The sequence below is a fragment of the Myodes glareolus genome, chromosome 12 (genome assembly GCF_982192425.1).
Source record: "Myodes glareolus chromosome 12, mMyoGla1.1, whole genome shotgun sequence".
Lineage (NCBI taxonomy): Eukaryota > Metazoa > Chordata > Mammalia > Rodentia > Cricetidae > Myodes > Myodes glareolus.
Window position 1 is genome coordinate 11,185,003 of NC_142037.1, and position 26,514 is coordinate 11,211,516.

General features: G+C 41.4%; 1 protein-coding gene across 1 annotated transcript in view; it reads right to left on the bottom strand.

The window, feature by feature from the left end:
• Tmem260 (transmembrane protein 260) overlaps positions 1-26,514 on the bottom strand; it is a 64,104-nt gene that overhangs the window by 12,603 nt on the left and 24,987 nt on the right. Inside the window, exons 5-11 of the mRNA XM_048429979.3 lie at positions 25,176-25,289; positions 21,983-22,162; positions 19,339-19,379; positions 15,710-15,793; positions 14,003-14,117; positions 12,070-12,239; positions 2,041-2,212 (exon numbers count right to left, since the gene is read on the bottom strand). Coding sequence (XP_048285936.3) covers positions 2,041-2,212; positions 12,070-12,239; positions 14,003-14,117; positions 15,710-15,793; positions 19,339-19,379; positions 21,983-22,162; positions 25,176-25,289 — 876 coding nt within the window. The remainder of the gene's footprint in view (positions 1-2,040; positions 2,213-12,069; positions 12,240-14,002; positions 14,118-15,709; positions 15,794-19,338; positions 19,380-21,982; positions 22,163-25,175; positions 25,290-26,514) is intronic.

Genomic DNA, 26,514 nt, shown 5'->3' on the forward strand with positions numbered 1-26,514 from the left:
CCAGAGGGAAGGGACTGTCTTTTCATCTCTGTGCACCTAGCACACAACAGTGCTCCAATTATTTGAGCTGTAGTTGAAATGACTTTGATGGATAGACCAAATAGTCTAGCAAATACACAAATATACCATTACTACACTCTTCTCTTCTTAGTGTTGCTCACTCAGAATAGATAAGATATAATCTCTGCCCTTGAGAAGCTCAATTATATAATTATCTAGGCCTCAAAGCTGATAACCTTTTTGGATAAATTATCTGAATTTACTAGTAGTCCCCAACTAATTACATATCCTTAAACATTTTCAATTTTGTTTTAATTTTGAAGCAGGGTCTTTAATTACAAAGACAATCTCACTGGTGACATAGGCTAGATTCAGACTTTTTCTGTTTTGTTGGGACAGGGTCACTCTGGCTGGTCTAGAATTCACTTTGTAGATCAAGTTGGCCTTGAACTCACAGAGATCTGCCCACCTCTCTCTGCCTCCCGAATTCTGGAATTAAGGGTGTGCGCCATCATGCCCAGATGGCCTCAGACCCTGATCCTCCTGCTGTGGCTCCTGAGAACTGACTGAGCTAACAGGTATGTAATCTCAACTAATGTAACCACAACTAGACTCACATGTCTTTTCATTAAAACAAATTATAAGAAAAAAAAATCACTTTTAATTGTATACTTAATTCTGCATTTTCATAGAAAAGACTCCAATTTACATTTTGAATATGATCATCTAACCAATTGTGCTCATATTTTACTTACCTTGTATAAATCATTCAAGTAACAAATGACAAATTAATTTTAAATGTATATATTATACAACTCAAAGATTTTGTTACCCAACAGTCTCAGTACTTGGGATTATTCACATCAATTGAGCAATATGTTATAAACTTAATATTCCTCAGTTAATTCTCATAATAACCTTACTATAATTCTATCAGATGCCATTGTTGATCCATGAATAGCTTCTTTCCTTCTTCCTTCCTTCCTTCCTTCCTTCCTTCCTTCTTTCTTTCTTTCTTTCTTTCTTTTACAAATACACTCCCGATTACAACGACCTTTCTCTGTGTAAGCTAGGCAAGTCCTCCCAACACAGCTACACTCCCAGTCCAGGAAAACTGTTTTACTAGTACAGTTTTTAAAAAAGTAATCACTTTCTTCTTTTTTAAAAAAAAACTTAATTTTATGTGCATGCGTATTTTGCCTGCATATATGTCTGTACCACATATATGCCTGGTGCCCAAAGAAGCCAAAAGCAGATACTGGATTCTATGGACCTGGAGTTACAGATGCTGTGAGTTGTACAGATGGGCACTGGGAATCCAGTCTGGACCCTTTGGAAGAGCAGTTGGTAGAGGTCTTAAAAGGTGAAGCATCAACTACTCTGGTCAGACATCACAGTTCTTACAAGCTCCTCCTAACACGTTTCTGTCATAGGATCAATAATGTACATAAAAATTCTATAGCCATGTTGTAATCAATAATTTACAATTTAAATAAAATGTTTACTTGCCCACATTTTTAATATCAATTAATTTAATTTTCATAGGCTGGCCAATGTACAATGTTATTTGTTGGTGAACTGGCTAAACATAAAAACCTAGGCTGTCATTTCACTGTGAGGTGAAGCATATTGATAAACAGCTTAAATGAGGAAAAAACAAGCTACAAATGAGCCCCAAATACACAGGACTATGATATCCCTGTTCTAAGGATGATTACAGACGGCAGTGTACACTGGTAATCCCAGAACTTGTGAGGCCAAGGCAGGAGGACAGGGAATTCCAGGCCACCTTGGTCTACACTGTGAGACCCTGTCAAAAGCAAAAAACTATTTCTTCTTCCCATAGAAAACCCACCAAAAATGATTACAAAAAGTTTACCCAACCAAAAATTTAAAAATGTTTATGTGTCTGTTTATTGGATGAATCATACCATTTGCCCAGGCTGGTTTCAAAGTCTTGGGCTCAAGCCACAGGCGCACGCACCATGAGTGATATGTTTAAAGGTTGCTGTATGCTGAGGATGTTTTTCTTATACTTACTTCTTGATCCACTAGGGAAACATCCGGCCTCAACCCCTCACAGTAATGCAAGTAACGGAGAGAATTCCCTGGCAAGTCTCCCCTGAGTAAGACGATTGCATCACGCGGCATGGAGTCCAGGAGATTTCGTGCAAACTGATCGATCACATTATTGGTTCTTTGGTCACAAATGCTAAATAAAAAGATTTTTCAGCAAATTAAAACAGTAGCACATTTCCCCAACTGTAACAGGAGGGTTCCTGCACCACGCTTTCCTCCCCTCCTAACCTCAGCATCCACACCGAGTGCTCCAGGGTACCCCACACTGCTCTCTGGGAAGGCACACCCCTGGGAGAACAGCTCACCAGCTTGTTTATTTTATTTGAGGCAGGGGTTCTCTGGGTAGCCCTGGCTATTCTGTAATTAGATTTGTAGACCAGGCTAGCCTCAAACTCGGAGATCTGCCTGCCTCTGCTTTCTGAGTAAAGACATGAGCAACCATGCCTGGCATCATCTCGGCTTGTTTAGAGAGCTAAGTGAAACTAGAGGAGAAAGAAAAGCCTGCTGCATTACTTCTACCAACTGATAATCATGTCCATATACAGCAAACAGTCTGTCTCAGTGTAATTCCCCACCCCAAGTAACCCAATTTCAGTTATCAAAGCAGTTTTTGACTACATAGAATTAAGGCAATTTCATCTTAATTCCATTTCCTCCAAAAGAATAGTCAGGGGCTGGAGAGATGGCTCAGAGGTTAAGAGCACTGACTGCTCTTCCAGAGGTCCTGAGTTCAATTCCCAGCAACCACATGGTGGCTCAGAACCATCTATAATGAGATCTGGTGCCCTCTTCTGGCCTGCAGGCATACATGGAAGGAATGTTGTATACATAATAAATAAATAAATCTTAAAAAAAAAGAATAGTCAGAAAAGCAAGCAGAAGTCTGCTATTTCTGACAAGAGCTGATGTGACCCCTTGTGACTTGTGTCTTGCTGAGGCTTCTCACCACCTTCCCCCCTTTAAGGCTTCCTGAGGTGGCCTTTCCCTGGTGGTCAGGTCACTGAGGATGAAAACACGGAGAAGGAAGTGATTGCACCTGCTGAGCTGCCGTAGCTCCAGCTTTATCTACCCAAGCTAGGAGCACAGCTCCTTCTCAAGAATGGAGAGGGCTTTCTAACATCAAAGAAAAGGCGAATGAGTTCAGAGAACAATGCACAAAAGGAAAAAAGGCTGTGAAAGGAAAAAGCACCAAAACACAACAAAACAAACAGCAAGCCGTGTCATTCTCTGTCCATCTGCGTTCTGGGCCGAGGAGGTGCTAAGTGGAATCACTGGTTTGTACCACAAGGCAAAGGCACTGCCCTGTCCTCACAACCCACATAGCAACGGATGACTGCTTCCTGAGAGGAAGAGCCTCTGCTTTGCTAGTGACAGCTCACATTTGTTACCAGGAAAGTTACTATTTATTCCATTCTCTGGGGGCAAATAGAAGAAAAAAGAGAGAAACTGCCCAGTCTGTGCACATTACTGGTGTTGAGGCTGGACATCCCTCAAAGACCTGAGCCAGGAGAAGATGGACAGAAAAGACTGAGATTGGGCTGGCTAAAGCTTAGATACTTCTTGGAACCACGGATGGGATGTATAGCCCATCTCACAAGGTGATGGGGATGAAGGCTTCCTTATGCAGCCTCCAGTCTGGGATTATATATTATATATTATTTAAAGACTTAGTCTTTAAAGTGAGGTTGTAAGGTTCTGCATAAGATGGCACTCTGGAGGCTGCCTCTATGAAGGGCAGTGAAGGGGAGATTCAGAATAAAACAAAAACAAAAACAAAACCCAGTCTTTAACCCAAAGACAGAAACAGAGGAAGAGCTCTGGAAGTCTTCAGAGAAAGTAGCAAAGCACTAGGAAAGGGCCGAAGCAAAGATGCACAGCACACAAGAGATGCACAGCACACAATGATGCACAGCACACAAGGCACAACACACAAGGCACAGCACACAAGGGATGCACTGCATACAAGGGATGCACAGCACACAAGAGATGCACAGCACAAAGTGCACAGCACACAAGGCACAGCACACAATGATGCACAGCACACAAGGATGCACAGCACACAAGGATGCACAGCACACAATGATGCACAGCACACAATACACAGCACACAATGCACAGCACGCAGAAGCTAGCGGGACATTTCTGGTCACTCTGCATCCTGATGTGGGATGGGATCTGGGGAAGCCTGCCTCTCAGGAGCCTCAAATCCAGGTGTGGGGTTTGGTAAGACAGTAATTCCCCCAGTGAACTGGCCAGCTGAAAAGAAAACCCCATTTTGTCATATTGTATGACTCAGAGGGCACTGGCTGGGCACGGCCACAAAGAATCCATTCTTAAAAATCTGAGCTACCCTGAAACATTCACAGGTCAGGAGGGTTAACGTGGCCTGCCACAGCCTCTGCATTGGAGAAGCGAGAGAGGCAGCTGTGGAGAAGAGGAGGGATGGACAGCCACTGGCAAAGGAAGGGGAAGTGACAGGAAGCTGAGTTTCAGTCTGGGAAATGGTGAGGAGGGTGGAGGGGGAGAGGGAGTGAGGTAGTGTGTCAGGGAGTAGAGCCCATCAACAGAATTACCCTGGGGTTTGACAGTCCCAAGCCTGAGGTGTCAGGGAGGTCAAGATCTGGAGTTACCTATCTTTGTTCATTGTGGAGCCTGAGGACTCTGGGGTTCCAGGGGTGTCCACTGCTGCACCCCTCCAGCAGGGGACTCAAATACAGAAGGCTGTGAAAGGAGCAAGGCTGTGCTGTGCTCATGTCAGTGCTATTTCTGCGTCCCACACTGCCAAGACACTGGGAGCACCATCTCAGTCTCAGGGTGAGGGAATCTTCCCAGCATACAGACTGCAAAGCCAAGTGTGGCCAGCAGAGGGCCCTAATACACAAAGAAGGCAAATGGCTGCTGTGAGGACTGCTCTGGAGGACACTGGACACTTGTTCAATATTGACTCCTCCACAGCATAAAGAAACACAGGAGCCAAAAAGTTTAAATGGTCCTGTCCCATGTATGAGTGGAAGTCTCCAATTCTCAGAGACCCCAAAAGAAGCTGTTGTAACACACTTTATTCCCCCACCCACAAGGTTCTTTTCTTTTTTTCTTACATTTAGCAGGCTTTTTTTTTTCTGTATTTTAAGAATTTTCAAATATTTTTAGTGGGCTGGCAAGATGGCTCAGAGGGTAAAGGATTTGCTACCAAACCTGATGACCTGAGTCTGACCCCAAGTGCCCTAAGATCTGATGGAGCGAGAGAACTACGCCCTTCAAGGTGTCCTCTAACCCCCACACTTAGGCTGTGGCATGTACATATCTCCTCACAGTTTGAAATAAATAAAATACAATTAAATCTTTTTAAAGAAATGATTTAAAGATAAATGGTTTTATTTGCTTTAAACATCCACATAATTTTGTTTACATATATTTTCCACTGGAGGCAATACATTTTCTCTTCCTTTGTTTTTTATCTCCTCTATTTCTCCCTCTCTTTGTTTACACTATTAGCCTTTAAAATATTCTCAGCTGGCAGTGGTTGTGCACACCTCTAATCCCAGCACTCGGGAGGCAGAGGCAGGTGGATCTCTGTGAGTTTGAGGCCAGTCTGGTCTACAAGAGCTAGTTCCACAACAGCCAGAGCTACGCAAAGAAATCATGTCTCAAAAAACAAGACAAAGCAAAATAAAAACAATCTCTTATGTTTTTATTTTCATCCTTTCTCACATTTGTCTGATTTCAGTCCGAGTCTCTTCAGTAGATTCTTCAGTACTGAGGAATCTCTGCCGTTGTTTCTTCCTTCCCGTCTCCCCCACAGCCTCTTCTCCACTCCCCTTCTTTCTCCTTTCTTTTATTTAATCTTTTCTCTCTTCTTGATTTCCTTCCTTTACTATGTCCACACTTATTCTAAATAGTTTTTTATTTTGCTGTCCATTTTTCACAGTGTGGTCATTTTCAGGTCTGGGGTCACTGGCAAGGCCGTAGTGGACTTAGTGGTTTTACATGTAATTATATATTCTGTATGGTTTGCTGCTGCTGCTATAGCAGTGTGCTCCCTCCTCACTAAATGGCACTGAGGACTGAGTCTTTCAGAGTAGGCTTCTCTATAAGACAGATGCCTGTCAAAATCCAGAAGAGATAGCCAAACCAATAGCTATAAAAATTCACTGCAGAGATGCAAGGAACATGAACAGCCAAACAATACGACCTCACAAAAATCACAGTTCCTCCACCAGTGAGCTCACAGTGAGATAGGTGAAGTGCCAGGTAGATTTCCAAAGTTTTCTGGTAACAATGATGATCTAAAAGAAGAAACCAGCAAACAGAAGACTTTAACCCAAACCTAGAGAGGAAAGTTAGCAACCCACAAAAACAAAGTACATAAAAAGGAAAAGAAAATGAGCAACATGGAAGAAAAATTCAGCAAGAAAACGGATTTGTTTGTTAGACAGGGAAAGAAAACAAGTAGAAAAGTTGGAAGAGAAAAACTCAATGGACCAGGTAAAATGCAGGGTGGAAAACATCACCAGCAGATTTGCCTAGGCCACAGAAGTAGTATTGGAGACAGAAGTGAAGGCTGATAAAACATGGCACTCAAATATCAATACGGGAAAATATAAACAAACAACATGACCATAATATCCATAAATTCTGGGATACAAACAAGAGGCCAAATCTAAGAACCCACAGGCTAGAAGAAGGAGATTAAAAAAAAAATAAGCACTGAAGACACAGAAAACCTATTTGATGAAATTATAGCAGAACACTCCTAAACCCAGAGAAAGAAATGGGCATCCACACACAAGGACCATCAAGAACCCAAAGAAGACCAAAGACGAACCCTCCAAAAACATATTAAAGTCAAGATGTCAAAACTTGAAGCAAAAAACAGTTAAAAAATAAAAAAAAGCTGTTAAGGGAACATGTCAACTCACACATGACGGCAGGACCATCAGAATAACATCAACAACCCTCAAAGCCAGGAGCACACAGATGACAGCTTTCAAGTTCCTAAAGTAAAGAACTAACCGCCAAGCAAAACTGTGATATACAGCAAGGGTGTCTTAAAATTGATGGCAGCACACACCTTTAATCCTAACACTGGGGAGGCAGAGGCAAGTGGATCTCAAGTTCAGGGCCAGCCTGGTCTTGTGACGTGAGTTCCAGGACAGTCAGAGATATACAGAGAAAACCTGCATCAATAACAAGCAAATACATAAAATTGGTGAAGAAATAAATAAATTTCAAGGCAAGCACAAACTAGTGTAGTTCATGACTGCCAAACACGTGCAGAAGAAGATACTTAAAAATACAACACACAGAGATAGAAGAAAGACACACCGGTAAAGACCAGCAACAGGGCCAATGGATGAAAGCAGAAAAAGAAAACGGAAAAAGCTAGCATAGCTTTCCAGATCTTCAGTGAAGTGGACTTCAAACCCGAATCACTTGGAAGAGGTGAGGAAGGCTGCTGATGGTTAATAGAGCGTGATCCATCAAGAAAACGAAACAACTGTAAACACACAGGCATCAAATGTTGGTGAGTCACAAGTTCAAAAACAAGCATTAATGGAAATAAAAGTCTGGAGACAATGACAGCAGAAGATTTCAATATCCCTCTGCCACCGCTAGATAAGTCATCCAAAGTAAAACCCAACAAGAAATGCCACAGCTAGACTATATCACAGAGCAAATGGACTTAACAGATACATGGCATAAAACATAAAACAGAATACATGTTCATCTTAGCAACTGATGGAACCTTCTCACAATCTAGACCATAAATCAAGACTTACCAAGTACAAAATAACAAAAACCCTCTTATATCTACCAGATCACAGTATAATAAAACTAGAAATCAATACAAGAAAAATTAAAGAAGCCACAAATACAGGGAAACTGAACATTGTTCTCTTTAATGAACACGGGTCATTTAAGAAATCAGGGTGGAAATGAAGGAGTTCCTAAAATCAAATAAAAACGAAAGCACGAATACCAGGACCTTTATAAAACAACTGACTAAGCCCTCGCCAAACCTACGTGGGGGACTGGCTCGCTGAAATTAATGTAATCAGAAGTGAAAAGAGATTACCACAAATTCCAATTAAACCCAGAGAACCATCATGGAAAACTTTGAAAACTTATTTAAAAAAATTAGAAAATCTAGTGACATAGATAAAATTCTTAGGCCCATATGGCCTATCCACATAAACTGAAATAGATCCATAAAAATTGCTGAGATTGAAACAGTAATAAAAATCCCACTATCAAGAAAAGTTCTGTCGCTGTGCACGCCTTTAATCCCAGCACTTGGGAGACAGAGGCAGACAGATCTCTGGGAGTTTGAGGTCAGCCTGGTCTACAGAGTGAATTCCAGGACAGGCTCCAAAGCTACAGAGAGAAACCCTGTTTCCAAAAAAAAAAAAAAAAGCCTAAACAGCAACAACAACAAAAATCCCTCTCCATATGAATTCATTGGGGAATTCTACCAAACCTTTAACACCCAATGTTCATTAAACTGTTTTGTAAGACAGAAAAGGAGTGAGTGTTAAAAACTAAAACCAGGTAAGGACAGCAAAAGAAGCTATAAAGCGATTTCCCTGGTGATCAAGGATGCGAAAATTCCCAATAAGTTTTTGGAAACTGGCTTAGTAAAGAGCACATCCTGCTCTCGCAAAGGACCAGATCTGGTAGCTAGCACCCACAGTGGTGGCTCACAAAGCCCTCCAGCTCTAGCTCCAGGGTGATCCAATGTCTCTGGTATCTGTGGGTACTTACACTCACATGCATATATCCCCCCACATACACAAAATTTAAAGTAAAATTATAAATCTTTTAAATTCTTACAAATTGAATTCAAGAACACATTAAGAAAATCATGTTACCATGGCTGAATTGTTTGAACCCTAGAGATGTAAGACTGTTTCAATATATGCAAATCAGTGAGTATAATTTAGTACATAGACAGGGACAGAAAATGTATGATCATCTTAATAATAATCTTAAGATGTATTGTGCATATTAATTGATATACAAAAAGTCTTCATCAATGTTCAACATTCTTCCATAATAAAGTGGAAAGTCATTAAGAATTGAAGGAATGTACCTCAACATGAGGGCTATATATGACAAGCCCATAGACAACGCTATACCAAGTGGGGCAAGATTGAAAGAATTTCCTCTAACGTCTACAAAACAAGGGCTCTCACTCACTCCTCGCCAGTCTTATTCAATACAATTCTTGAAGTCTTAGCTAGAGCAATAAAATAGCAGTAACATATAAAAGGCACACAAATAGGAAGAAGTCAATTTATCCCTATTTGCAGACAACATGATTATTTATTTAAAAGAAAACGTAGACCTGATAAACACTTTCAGCAAAGTCTCAGGATACAAAATCAGAATATAAACACTACCAGTTCTAAATGCCAATAATGAACTTGCTGAGAAAGAAATCAGCGAAAAAGAAAAAATCCCATTCACAATCATTTAAAAAATATCCAGGAATAAACCTAATTAACAAAAAAGAGACCACCATAGTAAAAACTTAAAGATACGGATAAGCTTCAAGGAGATACTAGAAGGTGGAACAATCTCCAATCTCATGATTAGGTAGAATAAACATAGTAAAAATGGCCATAGTATCTAAAGCTACTTCATTCTGCAGAATCCCTAGCAAAACCCCAATGTCTTTCTTCACCAAATTAGATAAAAGCACTAAAATCCACACAGACGCACAGGATCCTGAACAATCAAAGCAACCCTAGGCAGAAAGAACAGTGCTGATCCCGCCACAATACTGGTCTCATAATATATTACTGAGCCACAGTCAAAACAAAACATGGCACTGGAACAAAACCAGACAGGTAGACCAGCAGGACAGAAAGAAGATCCAGAAATAAATCCACACTGTTACAGCCACCAAACTTTGACAAAGCTGTCAATAACAAACTTGAAAAAAGACAGCTTGCTTAACAAAGATGCTACAAAAATTAGATGTCTGAATGAAACTAGATCCATATTTCTTATCCTACACACACACACAAAATCAAGATGTATCAAAGCCCTTTGTGTGGGACTTCAGACTTCACAATATAGGCATCGGCAAGGATTTTCTGAACAAGACCCATTAGCACAGGAAGTAATCCCAAGAGGTGACGAGTGGAATTACATGAAATTAAGAAGCTTTTGCACAGCCAAGGAAACAATAGTCAGAACTGGAAAACAATCTTCACCAACTACACATTGGGCTGGGGATTAATACATGAGATAAACAAGAACTGCAATCAATAAACGGGTGAATAAATTGAATGCGTGTGTTCAAAAGAAGAAATACAAATGACCAACAAACACTTGAAAAGGGGCCTAACGTCCTTAGTCCCAAGGGAAATGCAAATTCCAGCTGCTTAGCCGTCCCCTCTCGCTCCAGCCAGAACTGCTATCACTAAGAAAACAAACAACAAACAGCAAGGATGCGAGGAAACTGTTTGAAAAGTTAGCTTGTGCAGCCACAAAAGAAATACGTATGGAAGTTCCTAAAAATCCCCAAATAGAACTGTATTACTCAGCTGTACTACTCTTTAGACATGCTTATACATTTGTGTTTGTAGTTGCACTGTGCATACTAATCAGGGAATGGAACAGCATAATTCATCAACATGTAGGTGGATAATCAAAATATGATCTATCACATACATGGGAATTTTATACAGCAATAAAAATCAAATCACGACATTTCCAAGAGAATGATGCAACTGTAAATTACTATGATAACTAAACAGTCACACCCATGAAGACGATTACTGTAGCTTTCTTTCATACGTGGATCCAAGATTAAAATTACATGTGTATGTATGTATATATGCACATGTGTGTATGTATTACGTATGTGTATCTATGTAAATGCATATGTATACATGTGTACATACACAAGAACATATGTATGCATATGTGTGTATGCGTTTGTAAGTCACAAAAATAGAAATGGGGTCATGGGATATTCTTTTCTTTTTGTTCTGAGATAGGGTTTTTCTGTGTAGCTTTGGAGCTTGTCCTAGAACTAGCTCTTGTAGATCAGGCTGGCCTCAAACTCACAGAGATCCACTTGCCTCCGCCTCCCTGAGTGCTGGGATTAAAGGTGCACGCCACCAGCACCCAGCTAAGGGGTAGTTCTTAAGGAAGGTGAAAGCAGACTAACAGAAAGGAAAACCTCCCATGTGGGGTGGGGGGAGTGGGGGATGGGAACGTGAGGCTAAAGTGCAGTGATGCACAGCATGAAGATGCTCAGGGAAGCCCACGCCTTGTATGCTAACCTAAAGAATTTAACTATGTGGCCCGGGCTGTCCTGGAACTCTATGTAGAACAGGTTGTCCTTGAACTCACAGAGATCCATCTGCTCCTGCCTCCCAAGAACTGGGATTAAAAGCATGTGCCGCCATGCCCAGCAAGAATTCATTTTAAAAAGTTAAGCTGCAAGAGAAACTTTAATCTTTTAAAATTATACTAGTCAGAGTCGCTCTAACAAATCATTTAAAGGCTTGCTCTTCTACTTGTCTGACAATAACTGCTGGAAACAAGTGAACTGCCACCCAATACTTCAGCAACTTCTCGTTTACTCGGAGAATTTCATTGGAAGGTTATTTACAAATTTTGAAAAAAATCTGTAATACTTTACTCAAAAGATGAGAAGTTTGCAGCATAAAGAGATACACAAGAACCCCAAGTCTTTTAAACCTCCATCTAAGGGTATCCTAATTATGAAATGTGACATATCTAGATTCTTCAATGTACTTCTTGAGTTCCTTAGAGGAAAACACACGGTCTATGTGCACGGCTTTCACTTGCTTGTGATGGCCGCAAACCACACCACAGCATTGGCAGAGAGACAAATGTCGGAGCCTCACAACCGGGCACTGCATGCGCTGTTCTCAGAGTCCTAGAAGCTACACAGGCAGATGTCTCTAGAGTTAAGTGCTACTTTTCAGGAAAATAACTATATGCAATTACCTGTAATTTGAGTATATTTGGTAAGCTACAAAGAGAGCTGCAGACAGCCACTCCAGATACCGAGTCCCATGGCAGTTCAGCACTCGGTGAGTCTCGGACACAAGGGTGGCCAATCCGAGGCCCGCGAGAACTGCCACCACCGCATTGCTCTGCATCCAGAATCGCTCCACCTGAGACACGCAGACAGGTTTATGTGAGCAATCAGAACTTACATGTTTTAAAAAACATTTATCACTTATACTTAGCTGCTCATACCCATTATCATTAGGTCTTGTTAATTCACTTCTCTAGCCCAGTTCTAGCCCAATTTTATTTTCCAATTTTCCAGTGTTCCTCCCTCCTAGTCTGGCATGTGCCCACACATTCCCTTAGAGCTACAGGCTTCATCTTGGCTCCAGCAATATGTAGGTGAAGAAGATAGAGCAATGCTTTGGCTTTACTCCAGGGAGAAATACTTCTTTCCCTACGCAGCTCCCTGATGTCCTTCTGTAGGATGAAGCGATTGGCTGATAAGAGAAGTGGAAGCTTCCACTGGAACAACACAGCCGTCTCTCTTCCTCTCTGTTCCTACTGCAAGTGAGCCACTGCCAAGAAGCGCTGGCCCACGGTGACTCTCCCGGAGGCCAAACGGTGGGCAGCACTACCTGTGAGTGGTGGCTAGGACTTCTGCTTTGGAAGACAGCATGACGAAGCTACATTCTCCAGCCACAGCAGCACCAGCCATAAAGGTCACCCACCAGCTTCAGCTCCCAGCAGCTTAGCTTCTCTCTCACTTGGTTCAAACCCAAGAGGGTCAAGTAGAGCATCATTCATTAGGGATAATGAACATACACACAAAAGACCAGGTGGGAGCTGCTTTTTAAAAAAAGCTACTTTATATTTATTTTCTTTTTTCTTTTTCTTTTTCTTTTCTTTTCTTTTCTTTTTTTAAACAGTTTCTCTGTGTAGTTCTGACTGTCCTGAAACTCACTCTGTAGACCAGGCTGGCCTCGAACTTGCAAAGATCCGCTTGCCTCTGCCTCCCGCATGCTGGGATTAAAAGTGTCTCACCAGTGCCTGGAGACTTTTTAGCTCTTAGCGTGAGAACTAACGGAGGCAGGGATGATGGCTCCTGACTGCGGCTCTAGCCCTCAGGGAACTGAGGCGGGAAGAGAGTGAACTCACTACAGCGCAGTTCTCCCCGGGTTCACACCACCTTTCCACAGGGGTGGAATATCAGATATCCTAAATATCAATATTTGTACTACAATTCATAACAGTAGCAATATTACAAATATGAAGTAGCCATGAAATAACTTCATGGTTGGGGGGCATCACAACATGAGGAACTGTATTAAAGGGTCGCAGCACTAGGTAGGTTGAGAACCATGCCCTATCTCAACAACAACAAAAAATCGAAATACAAACAAAAATCTTTATCTCAGTCAATGACTTGGCTGCCAGAAAAAAAACCTAAGAATCGTGCTTGTTTGCACAGGCTTAAGGAAGTCGCTGTAAGAAGACACGGTCAGAGCGCCTCTTCCTCCCTGCTTGCCTCCTATTTCTTTTGCTATTCTAAAAGGAATTCCAGACAAAATACAGTTGTTCTTATAGCTGCAAGAATGCGGATACAGGATTATTAAGTCTATCTGGGGTTTATTTTTCCTATTTAACTACTCTGTTAACTCAACACTGCATTTGCTTGCTTGCTTGTTTGAGCCAGGAGCTCTCAGGCAGCTCACAGGATGTTCTCGAACTCACTATGTAACAAACACTGGCCTTGATCTCCTGATCCGCCTGCCTCAGCCTCCCTGTACTGGGGTTATGTGTATATATTCTATATTTACTATTTCTTAGACAGTTGGTTCTTTGACAAAGTTCACGAAGGGCTAATTTATACAATCTTCACAAAAAAGATCTATTTAAGTAAAAGATCTATCAAAGTGAAACTTACCACACCCATGAAAAGTGGTTTTGAAATATCTAAGTTTGCTCTCCAAGCAAAGAATAATGAATAAATGCAAAGCATCCCGGTGAAAAGCCACACTAATGAAGACTGCCGTCTGCTCCTACAAAAACAAAAGTGTTCAAAGTTACCTATATGTATGACTATCAATAATATACATAGCTTTAAAGTATAGGGCAGTATCTGTAGCTTTAAAACTTTCTATTTTAAAAAGATAGAGTACAATTGTCAAAATCTCCGTGGAAGAGATGATGCCAGAACGAAAGCAAACGCGACTCCATGTGGCGGCCGAGGTCACCCGCACTGGTGCAGCACAGAGAGGCGCTCATATAAAAGCCAGCGAGGCTATCAAAGCTGGGAAGTCGTCAGTGTATAGAAAATAAAAGATCTCGGGCTTAAAAACGAAGGTTTAAAATGGCAGATTTCAAAGTGAGACTCCAGCAGTGACATGGCAGAGTGGACTGGTGGAATCCAAGAGAAGGCGATTTGGTAATCTCTACCAATCCCTTAACACAGCCCCTGACTCAGCACTCTGGCATCTAGACAGACATCTTCAAGCAATAACCGGAAATGCAAACCAACATTAATCCATGAATGCTTTAGGACCACGTACAACAGTGGAAAAGTGGAAGCAATTTAATGACCCTCAAACAGGAGAACATTTAATTTCCCAGTACATCTTCAGCTACAGCTCAGGTCAATGGTAGAACACTTGCTATGCCTGGGTTCAAGCCTCAGCAACACAAAAGAGACATAAATTAATTTTCCCATGATGATGTGGTAGATAGAATATATTATATAAAAATTTTAAAAAATCTGTTTTTTATTATGGAAAAATGTTGACATTATTTTATAATGTCAATTGTTAAGCAAATAGAACTATAAATATATGTGTATTTACAAACTAATACATCCAACAGAATGGAAAGTAAATAAATAAACATAAACAGTTTTAGTATATAACCTGGCCTCAACTCATGGTGGCTCTGCCTCAGGTTCTGTTGGGCTTACAGTCATGTACCACCATGCCTGACAAGAAGGCCTTTTCTTTTTTTAAATGAGTGGAGAAATTAGATAGCTGTAGGGTTCCTTTGCAAGTCAACAATAAAAATTAGCTATAGGCAGAGTAAAGGACCAATCCAGGGTTTGAGATGATCAAATGGTCAATCTCTCAAGTCACTTGTTTGTAATCATAAGATAAGAAGACATCAAGAAACAGTAGACATTTGCCATAACAGAAATTGTGGTGGTTGAAAGAAAATGATCCCGAAAGGGAGAGGCACCGTTAGGAGGTGTGGCTTTGCTGGGGTAGGTGTGTCACTGTGCAGGTGGGCTTTGAGATCTCCTATGCTCAAGCTACGCCCAGTCTGGGCACAGATTCCTGCTGCCCTCGGATCAAGATGTAGAACTCTCAGCTCTTCTTCCAGCACCGTGCCTGCCTGCATGTCATGTTCCACCATGGTTACTATGGAAAAACCTCTGAGACCGTAAGCTACACCAACTAGATGCTTTACTTTATAAGAGCTACTGTGGTCATGGCTTCCCTTCACAGCAGTAGAAACCCTAGCGAAGGTAGAAATGGTTAGAAGTTATTCTAAATGTAAGACAATACTGGTAGTGCTCTGCAGTAACATATAAGACACAGGTTCAACATGAGAACGTGGGAAGCACAGGAGCAAAGGGAACATTACTCACTTTCTAGTTAAACATATATTTGCCCAAACTGCAAGAGCTTGGATGTTGAATGAAAGTTCGGTCTTCATATTTATTATTTGTGAACTGAAAAACAAAAAACCAGAAAACAAAGTACTTTACTGTTGGCATAAAAGAAGTTTAGTAAATTTCAAACAAAATATTTTATCAATAAAATATTCAATTATAGACACAATCACTCTAAGGACTGTGGTCATATTTTAAAATTATTTTTTCTTCCTTCAAATTTTGAAAAGGGTTAAGAAGTATCACTGAAAAAGTCAACCAGTTCTAAGATATTTTCTGATTGCAGTATTTGGTTTTCAGCACTTAGAATTTAGGATTGAAAGTAGTATAGAGCATAAGATCTTCCGAATGGCTCAGAAGAGAGTGATTTTGAAGGGAACTTCAGAGTTTCTGTTGCTACTACAGACACAGCCACTGGTGACTTAACCATTCAAATAAAATTCTTAAGATCCAATTATGAAAGGGAAAAAGGCCAAGAGGGAGATTCTGCCATTCTTTCCGGGTTATCTTCTTCCTTCAGCAGCTTCCTCATTTTCCACAGTATTTGTTTTGGAAAGTGTTTAAGAATCTCAGAGAAAAGTGTTCATCTTATTTTGTATAATTGTGCTAAATTCTTCCATTAACTAATAAGCACTTTCAAGTGCTATGTGAGTCCTAAAATTGCCACACTATTTAATTTCTATACCAAGAAACACATCTACAAACTAAGAAGACATTGTTCTCCCTACTGGCGATTTTCCTGGTTAAAATGTCAAGCCATAATTATGGAAGCCATACAATGAGTATTTTGCTCATGGAGATACATCTACTACGACAAGCTACCCTCACTCATTTATAAATACACTTGAAAAATTGATTCTGGTGTGAGGCCCATTTCGTCAAAAGAAATAAAGTCAGATTCAAAATTAATTCTTAGACACCTGTTGCTTAAATGTAAACTCTAAACGATGTCAGAGTTAGATTAGGTTCAGTAATTTCCTGTACAGGATTGCAATTTACAGGTATGCATGGGTAAAGAGTTAAATTTGCTTGGCTGGAAAGGGTCGATGACGATGTTCCATCACTGTGAAGGTCGCTAGGGTAGTTGATTATTCCTCTCCTTTTCCAACAACCTATCCACCTGACACAACTTTCTCCAGGAATTATTCCCCTCAGTGTGAGACCTGTCTCTAGCTTGCATGATGGTATGGTGTGACTACTCATTTTCTGAGCAGTCTCTGCTCTGCACAGGACTTCTCACAGCTCGTATTTAGTGAGTCCGAAAAAGGAACCTATTATGTGTGGCTTGTATAAGCTGAATATGTGCTTCAGACTTCATGGGAGTTCACGTGAGAACTGAGGTAAAACACAGCAGCAATCTTGGGAAGGGTGAGAGGAGCAAGTAGTCTACTGAGCAGACTCAGAAGGCAGGGGAAGCTCAGAGGCACTGGCCGGCTGTCTAAAGAGGAAATAGGCTTCTTCTCACCTTCTCCCCCTTCTTCCCCTTCTTCCCCTTCTCTCCCTTCTTCCCCTTCTCCCCCTTCTTCCCTTTCTCCTCCTTCTCCTCTTTCTTCCCCTTCTCACCTCCTCCTCCTTCTCCCCTTCTCCTCCTTCTTCCCTTCTTACCTTCTCCCCTTCCTCTCCTCCTCCTTCTCCCCTTCTCCCCCTTCTCACCTCCTCCTCCTTCTCCCCCTTCTCCTTCTCCCCCTTCTCCTCCTACTCCCCCTTCTCCCCCTTCTCCTCCTACTCCCCCTTCTCCTCCTTCTCCCCCTTCTCCTCCTACTCCCCCTTCTCCTCCTTCTCCTCCTTCTCCCCCTTCTTCTTCTCCCCCTTCTCCCCCTTCTCCTCCTGCTCCCCCTTCTCCCCTTTCTTCTTCTCCTCCTTCTCCCCCTTCTCCTCCTTCTCCTCCTACTCCCCCTTCTCCTTCCCCACTACTCCCCCTTCTCCCCTTCTCCTCCTTCTCCACCTTCTCTACCTCTCCATAAGAAAGTACTGTATAAGTTGTGTCAAACATTCAAAGAAATGTTGTAATTCAGTTGAGAAAAAAATAATGATAGCATAGAAATCTTCTCAAGATCTGCTCTGAACTAAAAAAAGAGTAACATAAGTATATGTTTCTTGTGAATTAATTTTAAAAAAACAAATTATAAAAGACTGCAAAATATAGATAAAATATTAACATACTGGTAACAGTTATTATCATTGCATGTTGAAATTAAAGGTCATATACATGGATCTGATCTACATGGGAAGTAGAAAAAGACAAAATCTTCTGAGTAAATTGGGAGCATGGGGACCATGAGAGAGGGTTGAAGGGAAGGGGAGAGGTAGGAAAGGGAGCAGAGAAAAATGTAGAAATCAATAAAAATCAATTAAAAAAGAAATTAAACATCATTTTAACTTTCTTGTTTTTGTTTACTTGTATTCCAAAAATTTCTATGATTATATATCCTATTTTGGAATAGTGAAAAAAATTTAAAAACAAAGGAAAACTATTAAGTATTGTAGCTAACCAGCACTTTGGAGGCTGAGACAGGAGGACTGTGAGTTCAAGGGCCAGTTTGGGTTACATACTAAGACCCTAACTCTTAAAAAAAAAAAAAGGAGAGAGGGATCTGTTGAGAATCACTGACAATGGGGGACACATATACTTTATTCTAGCTGAGGCAGGAGGATTGCTTGTTGCAGGCTAGCTTGGGCTACAAAGCAAGGCCTTGTTTAAGATAGACAGAAAGATGGATTGACAGACAGATAAGAGATAGATGGATTGACAGACAGACAGATAAGAGATAGATGGATGATAGACAGACAGACAGACAGACAGATAGACAGACAGATAGAGATAGGTCTTTCTTTTACACAGTCCAGAGTGTTCCAAAGCAGAAACTAAAAACTCACATCAATGTTATAAAAAAACTTGTATCCTAAAATTTCATATTTGAAGAACTATAATTGGTATTGATAATTTTTAAAGTTGACACGGATAGTTTTCAAGAGATTTAATCCCTGTAGGTTTTAAAGCAAACATTAATCCATTCTTCAAAGAAAACCATTGGTTAATACATATGACATATATTTGCTTAAGCTGCCTCTAATAAGGTTGGATGTTAAAATATGAAAGTCAAAAACATAGCTTATGACAGCCAAAAAGAAGTTACAAGATATATATATATATATATATATATATATATATATATATGAATACAAGAAGTTACAAGATATATATATATGAATATATATATATCTGAAGGATTAAATGATGAAAATTCAAGCCAAAATAACAAGAAAAATTATTCAAATCATGATGAATGCAACTTTCCAAATGTCCCTAAGAGAGAGATAACAGGAAAGCCACAGGGAAGAGGAAGTCACTGTTAGCCCAACCCCATACAGGCATCTTGAACGCAGGTAAGACATGTGGTCCTCGGCCCTGGCCAGTCTCCCACGGCCTCACACACTGTTGTGCTGACTGCTCACCTTGAGCCCTCCTAGTAAAAGCTAGTGCAGTGGGCATGCATGGCTATTAATCGTGGAGGTGAAAACTACTCGGACATTCTTCTTAATAAAGAGAGGAACTAAATAGATAATAGAAAATTCACTTAAGATAGTTTTAAAACCATACTCACAGTAGTATTGTAGACACACTGGATCCTATTTCAGATTTGGCCTAAAAAACAGAAACGTTCATTTGCACAAGCATTAAACCAAAGCTTTCTTTGTTAGATGACTGCATTTTTAATGTTCTTGATTTAAGAGCTTCATATTTTAAATATACAACCCAATATTTTTCTTTACTCAGTCTTTGAAGCTTTGCTGAAGTTCAGAACCAGTGAAAACTAATCTTGAGCACCTTAGGAAACTTTTAGAACTGGCTAGAACAGTGCAGCTGTTGCTGAAGGAAGGACAGGCAGGCAGAGACCTCACTCTTACATGTCTGCTGCAGTCTGCCTGTTCTTAGGGCTGTAATGAAGGTCTGACAGCCTGTTCTCAGCACTGTGTGATGATACTAATCTTAAGTCCGAGAGTACCCTAACCTACACTTCTTAAAAAGTCAACTTGGAGCAAGCAGAAGCCTGAATTCAAATGAAGCATGTGCTGCTAAAAAACAAAAAGCCCTTTGCATACATCTATCACGCGTCTGTGCACACGTATGACACCACGGCCTGCGTGTGGAGGTCAGAGGACAACCGACGGGAGTCAGTCATGTGGCTGTGGTTCTAGGGACTGAACTCAGATCAACAGGACAGGCAGCAAGCTCCCTCATCTGCTGGGCCATCTTGCTAGCTTCAATCTACATTTTACAGGTTAAACCAACTCTCTGCATCAAATAGTAATTAACAATTATTCTTTTTTATTAATCTCTTCTATAATGAAGTATTTCCAGATATTACACACACACACAAACACACACACACACACACACACCCCACACACAATGCATACTTAAAGGATAAAGAAATAAATCTTCAGATTAACCATTCAGGAAACAAAACCTAGCTTGTTATGAGGCTTTAAACCCAGCACTGGGAGTTCTAGGACAGCCTGGGCTACACAGGGAGAATTTTAAAGTTTTGAAATTTAAGTCCCAGCAATGCTGAAGAACACATGGGCATTCCGTATATGGCAGTTCTGTTGAACTTGTTCATATTGGGTTTCATGATCTAAGTTGATGAGGACGACTGACCAGGTCTCTTCCTCAAGAGGGCATCAGATCTCATTACAGACGGTTGTGAGCCACCATAAGGTTGCTGGGAATTGAACTCAGGACCTTTGGAAGAGCAGGCGGTGTTCTTAACCACTGAGCTGATGAAAAGTTTTTGCACCCTGCTAAAACTCTCTGCCAATGCAATAATCCAAATCAGACCAATCAAATGGAATTAGATAAAGCTCAGATTTAATGGATACCAACGCTTCTGGGTACCCTTCCAGCCCCCTAGAGAGGAGCCAGGGAAGGAAGACTGAAAAACATGTGTTTGTTCTCTGGGGGCAATTTAAATAGCCCATGGGAGTGGTCTTGAGCATGTCTGGGAGGGGTCACCGTTGGGCTCTCTTGGAGGTGGAGTCTGGACTGAGGCAACTCCCAGGGGAGGGGGCTTGGGATGGAACTTTCATCCAAACATTCCAGACTCTTTGGAAATAGGGATGCCAGGAACTGGGTAAAGTTTCCGCCCAAACAGGCATCTCTCTTTAAAAGCAAACAAATGAAAATGAGACAAAGAAACAAAACCTCATCAGTGCATTCAGGAACCCCACAAACTCTTGCAGGTCCCTCCTTCCTGAATTACTACCCACTTCATTGTGTGCTTACTTGTAGATTCAGAAGTCTCACTACAGACAGCTGGCCTGAAACTTGTGACCTCCTGTGCCATCTTGCCTGGCCTCTTCCACCGTTCAGAAAAAGCTCCCCTACTCTTGTATGTAGCCTTGAACAGTAATGTCAACTTCTGAGAGATTTGGAAGTTTGTCAATGGTATCACTACGGAGTCTTCTGAAATTTACTTTCTTAAACAAAACACAGAATACAATCATCTGAGGAAACCCTAACATCGCTGTCTGTATCAGAATATATCTTCATTTCCCCTTTCCTTTATCCTATTGCAATTACACTGACGTTTCCCTCCATGCCTCAGGGAAAGCAGGCCTGTTGAACTCTCAAGCAAACCGTCTCTGACTTAGGAAACTTACCTTCCTCTCATTACAGACTGCTTTTCCATTTAACACTAAGCAGTAACATAAATTCTATTCATCAAGAAAAGGACATCTTGGAGCTGGAGAAAATGGCTCATTGTTTAAGATTCCCAGCATCCACATGGTGGTTCACAACTGTCTGCAACTCTGGAGCCAGGAGATCCAGCATCCTCTTCTGGTCTCCATGGTAGACAGATATACCTTAAGGCAAAACACCATGCACATAAAAAGGCCCCCAAATTTTTAAAAATAGAAGTATAAATAAATGAAAAGGAAAGGCTAAGCCCAATGTGGTACACGTTTATAACTTCAGCACCAGGAAGTGGCGGCATGGAGATCATAAGCTGGAAGCAAGCCTGTGCTATGGAGTAAGACACTGACTCATAAAGTTAAAAACTAAACAGACAAAGCGAGTGTCAGGGACGGTCACACAGTGAACAGCACAGGTGAAGAGCCACGTTCCAAGGGACTAATCCGCTCCACAGTAACTAAAATGGCAATCCTGTGCGCTGCTCTTTCAGTCAAGGTGCAGACCGAACACAGCTGCGCTGTTTCCTGGGTGGGCTTTAAACATGAGCTTACCAGACTGAATGTTCCATACTCCTCCCGGAGGAAATGTGTCAGGAAGCCTCGCAGTGTCGTCTGGTCCCCCCAGGTCCAGCGGGCGCGACTGAGGTAGGATGACACCGGCAGGTAGACATAGGGCAGCAGGCCAGCAGAGAAGGCCAGAGCCAGCCTCAGCAGAGAGCGAACGGCCAGCTCCTGCACAGAAGCACACAGTGGGACATGTTTATCTCAGTCCATTCGTCCTGAGCTTCAAAACCACATCAAGGGAAACGTCAACTGTGTTTGTTTAAAGCTGACCTCTCGATTTATATTAAGTCACCACAGAATACTGTGCTAAACCTTCTGATTACTGAGGATTACTAGAAAATTGCAACAGCCTGGATTCCTTTTCGTGGCAAAACCAGAGTGGAGCAAATATTAGCAAAGACTGTAAGTATCCAGTGTGCTGCCACGTTTACGTTTAAACCACGCCGTGCCATGCAGCATTACACTGTTGAGATGACCACTTGGAAGTGACTGCATCCTATTTAACCCCTAATCCTATCTTATGCTAATTCACTTCACCTTCATCATTAGAAGTGGCTTTAACTGTATACTTCATTTCAATCACACAGGGATGACGTAATTCTTTCCAGAGCTTTGGACATTTCACGGAAGTGTTTGGTGTAGACAAAGCTAGCTTTTATCCCCATTTCTCTCCCCTATGTTTAATGGAACACGAAAGGAATTTGCTGTTCCGTGTAACCCATGTTGTTTCATGTGCTCTACCGGAAGGATCCTCACCTGTGCATGTCTAAAACAAAACAATATGAAAACAATGATAAAGATTAAGTCCAAACAATATGAAATCCGGCATTCTAAAAACATTCAAGCCTTGTTTGCTTTAATAACTGGGAAAGGGGATCTCTTATAAACATCGGAACCAGAAACTGCCACCTTTACCCCTTATAAAACGAGAAATTTATCTGTGGGAAAGAATATAAGAGCCAGGACTTGTTCGGCAGATACTGTAGAACAAGCAGCCGACTCTCTTTGCATTTTCATACAAACATTCTTAATTGAAAAGGAAGTGTTTTCTTATAGTACTGATTTCATACTCCAGCAGAAATAAAACACACAGAAGTCATAGCATGAGGACAGCAGAACTGTCTCACATGACAGCAGGCAGTTGCTCTTCTTAAAAGTGGGGCTAGGCAAGTGGATGTTTACAGTTTTGGAGACACTGCACATTGTGAAGTTGAATTTAGAATTGCAAAAAGCCAGTTATTACACTGTTTTCCTTTTGTATAAGAAGTAGGCAGGGACAGTTACATAGGACTGTCACGGACGGATGAGCAGAGCTTCCCTGTCCTGGCTGTACACTGTGATCACCTGACAGGGACTTCTCCCCTCACAAACACAGAATGGTCCGGTGGTGGGATTGGGTTTCTGTAAAAATGCACACATATAGATATACCTATGTACACCTGTAGAAACATACACAAGCACTCACACATTACTACCCAGGTTCCCTTGACTCCCCTTCTGCTAGTTAATGGAAATGAAAGAGCTACATTGAAGAGACATTGCTCAAACCTGAGCACTCATCAGTAGCCTACCCCGGATAGAGCTAGTCCTTAGCCCAGGCTCTACAGTGTTAAACTTGAGTCCTAAACACTTCACCCAACTTACATGGCCTGCCTTCCAATCAACTGGCAGATGCTTCCCATAAAGTAAACCTGACTCTGCTGAGGCCAGCAGTCTGAAACTACAGCAGCAGAGCTGCCTGTCCACCCTCCAGGGCCCCACTGACTCAGGAAAAGCAGATGAGCTGCCTCAGTTTATATCCCATAGAAAACCCGTTATTGAATTACAGTCTTTAATGTTAACTGTTTGCCTTAAATTCATATATTTTGAGATATAAACCTGGCTGCCTTTAAACTCCCTGTGTAGCCTAGATTGGCCTCAAACTCTCAGACCTTCTGCTTCCGACCCTTGCATGCTGGGGTACAGGTATGTACCACCATCTAGACATGTCTTCATCTATTATCCAAGACGTACACAAAGAGCTTCTGTATGGGCTATTAAACCACACTGTTAGCACAGAGACCTTGGGTTAAGGAACCAAACATAAATAAAGAACAGTCTAAAAGTGCTGGTTAAGTTGTTCAGTATCCCCCATGTGAGGACTTATATGACTGACGTCACCGGACTAAATTCTAAGAGAAAGTTGCTTTTGGCCACTATTGTTTCCTTTTTATAATCACATAATAAGAATTTTATAATCTCCACATTACCCTCTTTTGCTTTGTTACCAAGATGTGCTAAAGTATAGTAAATACAATTACTTAAAGCTTTAGTATAATTATTTCCTTATTTCCTAATAATTTTATTATATGCTTTATGGGTTTTTATTATAATTCCAATTGTAGTTGGGTATAATTAACAGATAATGAGAGGTAAATATCACTGAGTTTGTTAACAAAGAAACAATAAATGAAGTGAGCTCCCAGCACTGCTTTACAAATGGCTACAGTTCTGGAGGAGCTCACACGGAACTCAGGACATTTATTTACCTTCCTCCCACAGGCCACGACCACCTCACTCCCTGCCTTCTCCTACCTGAATCTTCCAGCGCCTAACAAAGAAAATTCTGCATTGCTTCTCTCTGCCATGTTAATTAACAATAATGTTTTCTTTCAGAGAAAGATAAAAGGGAAATGAGCGGTTTTCAATTATAAGGAGGAGTTCTGCGGGCTCTGAGGAAACAGGACCAGCTATCACTTCTGACTTCAGTGAGCTCACGTCAGCAACGGTGCTGTCTGTGTCTTAGGCTCCAGCACCTGGAGCAAGCGGGCAGCAAAGACAGCACCCAGCACTCGAAGAATGAGGTGCTGGTGCTTGACTGCATTGAATTTTAGGACGTGCAAGAAAACCATTTAGGACACTTGATACTGCTGCTCTCAGTCCCTTCTGTTTCTTCTCACTGAGGTGCTGTCAAGAATCATGAGGAAAATCATGAAGTCTGCCAGATGCCACCACAATCAATATTGCATAATTCTGTAAATCCTCTTTTTAAAGTCAATATCGTTTAAGCCTCAGGTCATTTATGCTTTACATAAAACTCAAGAAACATTAAAGCCCTAATTTTTCAGATAACACAAATGCTGAATTGAACCTATATGAAGTAGTATGAATTTTAATTTTTGTAGTAAAAGAACAAACCTACCTTCTCTTTCAGAAGTCGGAAGAGAATCCAGGGTATTATGCATAAAACATAGAGTACTATTGTGTGCTGGTTACACAAGCTAAGGCCACAGGAGAAAGCCCCAATAACGGCTATCTGAGAACGAGAAAGAAGCACTAGTCAGAACGTCCCCTAGAACTCAAACAGCAGTAAAGATCCCGATGCACCCGCAAAGCTTCTGCGTGCCAGGCAACCAGAGCCAGGCCAGGCCCGAGATGCAGAGCATCTCATCAGCGGTCACCCTTGCTGGTCAGCAGTGTGCTGGGTCATTTCTCTCCATTCTCATAAAACCCTAGTCTGACCCGAAAACCATCTTCACACTGACTCCTAGGTAGCTCCTCACAACGACGGGATACTATGTAATTCCTAGCTGAAATCTGTCACTGACGCTCAGCAATTCTGCGTTACGTTTTCTCCTATTCAGTCAGTAAAAGTTTATTTAGAACTCTGCTTCTCTCAGAGGGGCTTTCCGCTGTTCCTGAACACGTAGTTGTTTCAGAACTGCTAAAGATGCTCTCCTTGAGCACACGGCAGACAGGCTCCTTTGAGCTCTTCTCCGCTGTCCACTTGTAGCACAGATCTTGAATGCCCCACTTACACACCCATCACACTCTACATCTCATGGGGCCTGCTCCCTCCCAAGAATCTTGCAAATTTGATTTGGCCCAAATTCCCCTCTGTCCGTATCTTTCATTGATTCCTTGCCAGATCTTTAGTTAGAAATTCCTACTTTTCTTTATATTTGGAGTTAAGTTGACTACTATGGTGCCTATAGCTGAATCCAAGAAAGCCTGCTTACACCCCTTAAGAAGGAGATGGCATGTATATACCACATGTTTTTCTTTAACACAATCAGAAAAGAAGGTTGTTTTAAACAAAACACTCTAATAGCATTTGAGATTTATGAGAAGCACAGATAAAGCACAGTATCTTTTGTTTCTGAACTCTAACAACAAGGTGGCCTGAACTAGGATGATGCAACCCCGCAAGGTGTAGGACTAAGTGCTTAGAAGACAAGGCTCTGTATATGACCATGGTGCTGATCCCCTCTGAATAACCTGGTTTTTATTCTGATGTTCTTCTAGCTAAAAGTAATTTATAACTGTGTTCTTTCATGTGACCAGCGAAGAATCAGCGTACTACCATAGTACATTTTTTAAGTTGTTCCACCCGCAGCTTGGTCTCACAACATGCGCGCGCGCGCTCACACACACACACACACACACACACACACACACACACGTATGAACCAAACCCATCCCTCCCTCAGAACTCGCTAGATATTTTATAATACCCATTCTCCAAAACTTTCGGAACTCCT